This window comes from Spinacia oleracea, chromosome 5 (assembly GCF_020520425.1).
Source record: "Spinacia oleracea cultivar Varoflay chromosome 5, BTI_SOV_V1, whole genome shotgun sequence".
Lineage (NCBI taxonomy): Eukaryota > Viridiplantae > Streptophyta > Magnoliopsida > Caryophyllales > Amaranthaceae > Spinacia > Spinacia oleracea.
The window spans coordinates 122,492,903-122,499,408 of record NC_079491.1 but is presented as its reverse complement, the minus strand read 5'-3'; the positions used below and the strand labels follow the sequence as shown (position 1 = coordinate 122,499,408).

General features: G+C 33.8%; 1 protein-coding gene across 4 annotated transcripts; it reads right to left on the bottom strand.

The window, feature by feature from the left end:
• Positions 1 to 306: 306 nt before the first annotated feature.
• On the bottom strand, positions 307 to 6,087 carry LOC130461071 (uncharacterized). Of its 4 annotated transcripts, none has more exons than XM_056828976.1 (2): positions 5,339 to 6,087; positions 307 to 2,404 (listed from the first exon to the last, which is right to left on the bottom strand). In XM_056828976.1, the coding sequence occupies exon 2, from the start codon at positions 2,398 to 2,400 to the stop codon at positions 307 to 309; it is 2,094 nt and encodes a 697-aa protein (XP_056684954.1). In that variant the 5' UTR covers positions 2,401 to 2,404; positions 5,339 to 6,087. The 4 variants fall into 4 exon arrangements, with proteins under 4 accessions (XP_056684954.1, XP_056684955.1, XP_056684957.1 ...); XM_056828977.1 differs by having other exon boundaries at positions 5,352 to 6,087; XM_056828979.1 differs by having other exon boundaries at positions 5,374 to 6,087.
• Positions 6,088 to 6,506: the final 419 nt, after the last annotated feature.

Genomic DNA, 6,506 nt, shown 5'->3' with positions numbered 1-6,506 from the left:
AGAAAAATCAGACTTCTGATTCACATCAACCACATCAGACGCGGCTACAACAGAAGAATAAGGAATTTCACGCATATAATCAAAAACATCATTTTCAAACAATTTATCACACCACTTATCAAATACATCCTGAGCCATCCAATCAAAAGCATCAAAAGTATCTATAGAACTGACATTATTGATATCACTTGGGTATTTCATAGCATCAAAAATATTAAATTTAATCATTTCCCCATCAAATTCCATAGTTAGATTACCCTCATGAACATCAATTTTAGTCTTAGAAGTTTTCAGGAATGGTCTACCTCACAACAAGGGAACACTATCACATCTATCACCCATATCCAGAACATAAAAGTCAGCAGGAAATACCAATTCATTCACTTGCACAAGTACATCTTCTAAGACTCCTATTGGAAATGCGTTTGATCTATCAGCTAACTGAATAACAATATCAGTTTTAGACAAAGAACCCACATTTAAAGTATCATAAACAGATTTTGGCATAACATTAATGGAGGCTCCTAAATCTAGCATACACCTTTCAAAATTAGAATCACCAATTTTGCAAGGAATACAAAACATGCCAGGATCCTTACACTTAGGGGGAAGCTTCTTTTGGATAATAGCTGAAATATTTTTCCCCATACTTACCTTTTCAGAAGGGCGAAAATGCCTTTTGTTAGTACAAAGTTCCTTAAAAAACTTTGCATAACGAGGTACCTGTTTAATAGCATCAAGAAGGGGAATATTGACTTCAATTTTCCTAAAAGTTTCTAGAATTTCATTGTCAAGACTCTCTTTCTTAGCTTTAGCAAATCGAGAAGGGAAAGGAGGAAAATCTTTAAAACGAGAAACAACAGAATCAGATTCAGTTTTACTCTCCCCTTCATTTTCTTTTTCACTCTCCTTCACAGTACCCTCACTTTCCACTCTTTCCCTTGATCCAACTTTCGGATTGACTTCTATCTCTTTTTCAACTTCACGGATTTTCATTTTAGGTTCAGTTAACACTTTACCACTCCTAAGTGTGACAGCTTTAACATGACCATTGGGATTAGGGATTGTTTGTGATGGAAGTTTACCTGAAATTTGAGTTTCAAGATTACTTAGAGAAGTGCAAATCTGACCTATTTGAGTGTCTATGTGATGAAGGTGCGTGTCAGTTTTCTTTTGATACTCAACACCTTGGTTATGGACTTGCCCTATTTGATTTGTTAGTTGCTTAACTAAATCTTCTAGTGAAGGACCAGATTGGGGTGGTGGATTTTGTTGACCATATTGCCTTGGTTGATTAGATTGTGGAAGTTGTGGTCTATTTCCATACCTTAGGTTAGGGTGGTCTTTCCAACCTTCATTATAAGTCTGTGAGTAAGGATCATATTTTCTTTGACCAGAATAACCACCTATAGCATTCACATTTTCAGACTGCAATTCAGGACATTTATCAGTAGGATGAGACTCATTACAACAAATTCCACACACTCTAGCTTTAGACTCATTACTAGCAACAATTTTAGACACAAGAGTAGTTAAAGTAGCAATTAGTTGAGCATTTTCTTGTAATTGATTCTGAATACCACTTAAATCAACTCCATTTACTCTTTTAACATCATTTCTAGAACCATGTTGTTGGGTGTTTTGAGCCATATTAGAATTTAAAGCCCTAGCTTGGGTTGGTGTTTTATCCACTAATGCCCCCCCACTCGAAGCATCTATCATACCCCTATCAGTAGGCGATAGGCCTTCATAAAAGTATTGAATTAGTAGTTGGTCACTACTCTGATGTTGGGGACATGAGGAACACAATCTCTTAAAACGTTCCCAATACTCATACAAGGACTCATTATCATTTTGCCTAATGCCACATATCTCCTTCCTGATGGATCCAATTAGACTTGCTGGAAAGTACTTTCCTAGAAAAGTTGATGCCATAACATTCCAAGTCGTAATTGATCCAGCAGGAAGATCATACAACCAATCTTTAGCCACATCTTGCAAAGAAAAAGGAAAAGCATGCAATCTAATATGATCCTGTTCAACTCCTTCAAGATTCATAGAACAACAAACAACCTTAAACTCTTTTAAATGTCGATGAGGATTCTCACCTGACTTCCCATAATATTTGGGAAGAAGATTAAGGAAACCTGAATTCAGCTTGAGGGGTTTGTCCAGCTCCGGAAACACAATGCAGAGAGGATCATCTCCCGTATTTGGGGCTGCCATCTCCTTCAAGGTTCTTTCACCCATTTCCTCTCCTTTTAGACTATCTTCTGTTGATTCAACTTCCTCTGGTTTCAATTCTTCTGGTTGATCGGTTTGAAAAGAATAGAATGATCTCTCTTGATCTAAATACTGCCTGATTCGCTTGAGTTTAGAATTAGGTGTGTCACCGCTCATGTACCTGAAAAGTAATTATTAGTTAATTAGGGACATGATGAACAACTTAGTGCATAACTAATGATCTTATACTATTAGACATAAGTTTAAGCTCAAGAGAGTCTGCAGTTATGAAAACACTAACAAATTCTAGATTTCAACAAGTATCTAGCAATATATATTTCAGAATTCACTAGAAGTCCAAATTAAATAACTGACCAGAACACAAATTAGCAAGCCAGACCAATTATCAGTTGTGGGGCATATCAAATTATTCCTAGCCAAACTTAATAGAAGAATCGGTTATGGGCTACAGAACATAAACTGAATACAAAGAGGATTTAAAACAAACAGCTTAACAGATCAAACTTTCACAATCTTAATTATGGGGTAGTAAGTTGTAAAAATGCATTATACTTCAACACAATGTCATGGACAATCTTAACAGTTCAGGTCACTTAAATGAGAACAACAACAAAAATCAGTTGCTGCATTTAATTAATCTGGAAGAATGAAAATGTAAGCAGCATGTTCAATTCCTAAGATAAGATTTAAACTCTATTCAGAACTGAATTCTTGAATGGCATGATTTCTCAAAATGAACATCAGAATTGATTCACCTAATAATGATTAATTTTAAAGCATAAAAGAATCATGAATTCATTTCAAGCCACTACAATCAGTTAGAAAGAGAAACAAAGTAACCAACACCATGAAACACTATACATTTCCATAATATTTAATGAGCATCATACTTTTATCTACTATACAACTACTGCAAAATAGGATTCATTAGAATGAATTCAGAAAACAGTGCTGACCAATTACACAATATCAATCATGTTGTGCATTTGTTAAACAAGTTCCTGTTTTACAATTTTAGATTAAGTTTCAGCTTCTTTTAGAAAGCCAAAAAAAACTAAATTTTATCACTAAGAGTGACAATGAAGGGTGGTTATGAAGCTTTATCAAATAGCATCCCAGAAGACTGAATCAGAATACTTCAGCAACTTTTAAACCAGATTTTCAGACATCCTTAAAGTTCACACAGAATCAAGCAATAATTCAATGAACTCTAGTTAGACAACTCCATGTAATTTGAGCTCTGACCTTATTATAGAACAATATGTAGACAAATTCCAGATAATAGACTTAGGTGATTACTCAAAATGACAATTTCAGCAAGGTAAAATTAAGTTCAGGTTACATTAACATCACCAGATTTAACCCTTTTCACTAAATAAAAATATTATCAAGTTATTAAATTCTCATTCCACTAAAAAAAAACGATTTGATAGCTTGATTACACACCTTAATCTAAACTAGCAGGGGGATAACAGGTAATAGCAAGCAGCAACATTGTAATTCGGAAATCTACAGCTATTAAAACACCATGAAAACAATGATCCAGTAGGGGTAATACACATGTAATCTATCAATTTTTATTATTATTTTCCTTTGAACTCAAGCTTTCCATTGCTTTGCACTCTAGTTTCTGCGTCTAACAGTTGAACTTAAATAGTCAAAATGCATAAGATAGCATATAAATGCAGAAATTTCAGATTTGGCAGAACACAACATATTATTTACAGAGCTACTCTACTAATAGGGAATTCACTAAACAATTTTAGGAACGAAACCAATGAAATCTACTACTTAGAATTGTAAAAAAAAATGTCCCTATTACCTTGAGTAAGCCAAATAACAATCAACAAGAAAGAAAGAAATAGCTAAGCACATAGTATGCAAAAAAGGCAAAAAGAAAAAAATAAATTTAAGAAACATACTCTAAGCTTAGAAATTTCAACCTAACCAAAGTTTATTTAGACAACCCAATATCACAAGGACTTTTATGTATATATATATATATATATATATATATATATATATATATATATATATATATATATATATATATATATATATATATATATATATATATATATATATATATATATATATATATCAACTAAATTCCAAAAGAAAAGTTAGTATCTTAGTTAAACTTTTGTGTAAAGAATGAATATAAATCTCCCCGGCAACGGCGCCAAAATTTGATACGTGTCGTTTACCGTATTAAATTAAAAACCTATCTTAGACCTTAAAAAAATATATATATTAACAAGTAGTAAAAGGGTAAGAAAGGGTCGATCCCACAGGGAGACTTTTAACTTCCTAAACTCAAAAATTAAAACTAAAAAGAAGTATTATACATATACAATACATACACAATATTTACGCTCGCTATTTACGTATTTACATACGATTATGGGGGGTTTATGAAATTTTTATTTGTTAATATTAAAACTAATACTAAACTACTATTTACAAGTGACAACCAACTTGACCGAATCTATTTATAACTCTACTAAAATTAAACTATTGATAATATTAATCAATCAACCTTACGAAATTAATCATTTTAACAACTAGACTAACTGTAGAGCCTAAGATAACAAAGGCTCCCTATCTCCCTTACTTGAAATCAAAATTGAACTAAGCCGAAATTGACTCTCAACCAATCTAATTAACACAAATATGATCGCAACTTGTATGAATCAGAATTGGAAGCATTAATAATTAGGAGATCTCATTAGTCCTAACTAATCTAATCACATAAATGACAGATTATTTAGATTGATTTTGCTCTCTAATTTAAGCCAAACCATAATCGCAGACTCGGCCTAAATTAGGGACTACTTCACTATTACTATACGATTTAAACTAAGTCAAATTGTATAGATAGCAATAATTCACAACCCAACACTTGAAGGATAACAATCAACGTCAAATTGCAAAATTAATAATCAAGAACAAGCAAAATTCAAATAATCATTAAATTGAAAAATATCATAACCATATATCAATAATAATACCAATATTTCAATCAAAGTATCTCAACAAATTAACAAAGTACTTCAAATAAGTAGTAATATGAACAATTGGGTAAGAAGAAGACTTATTAAGTATACTCCCAAGAACATCCGAAAGAACCTAGGCTTCAACCTTGCGATCCACCGTCGACCTTGTTCAACCTTGGAATTGAGACTAAGCTTCCCTCCAATGACTATCTTCTCTTCACTAATTGCCCAATTACGACTCACTCGAATTTCCTTGCTCTCTGTGTGATTTTCGGATCCCTTTTTTTGTGGGTTTGAGCAGCAATTTATATATGATAAACCCTACCTTTTTTTGCCATAGATATCGGAACTGCCTTCCTACGAATATGGGGGAAAAGCAGGGTTTCCTTCCCAATTTTTAGAGAATTATCTGGGAGGGTATCTTTGATCTAGCGTGATAAAGAAGCGGCAGCAACGTAGCTCTTGTTTGGCCGAATATGATGCGGTGGTGAGCATAATGGGCTTTTGGAGTTCATTGCTTCAAAGACATTAGCATTACTTTCCCATATATGCTCACATGTAACCCAACAAATCAAAGCATGATTTGTTTTCTCTATTCTTTAACTCCTTTATACTTTTGTAATTGTTTTTATTTGTCAAGTGTAAATCCAGCAGGCTTTGGCTCCTTCTCAAGCAATTACCACCTGTAGCAAAATCGAGTACTATTTAAGCTAATCTTATAATAAAATATAAAATTAAGAAAAATATACTTATAATTATTAAAAGTAACTTAAAGAACCAAAATAATAAATAAAGGATGACTACATAGCTAAAATAAGGGGATAAATATATGGTAGATAATGCACTTATCAAACACTAACGAAAAAGGCCTTCATACGAAGCCCATTGTTTCAACACCGGAACAGTTTGGCGCCGTCTGTGGGGAAGAACACTTCAAAGCCTTGAAAAATCAACCACTTTTGCTCTAAAAATGGATAACAACAATAATCACAACGCTGATAATGATATGATCGTTCGCACAGATTCAGAATCTGAAGCGGAGGTGCAACCACGGCCAGAGGCGAGGTCACAACCGAGCAGGGCTACGACCGCCGTGACCGCAAGACCACCAAACCCAATGAGGGAAGGACTCACCGCGGCCATAACCATAATGCAAAACTTCCTCTTCAACGAGAAGGAGCAAAGATTGGCAAATGACCGTCGATAAGAGAGGGTCACTAGGCGGCGGTTGAACATGCCACCTAGTGAAGAGGTTGCTAGACCGGA

Coding starts and splice junctions, on each gene's coding strand:
- LOC130461071 (XM_056828976.1), bottom strand. CDS start 2,400: ATGAGCGGTGACACACCTAATTCTAAACTCAAGCGAATCAGGCAGTAT.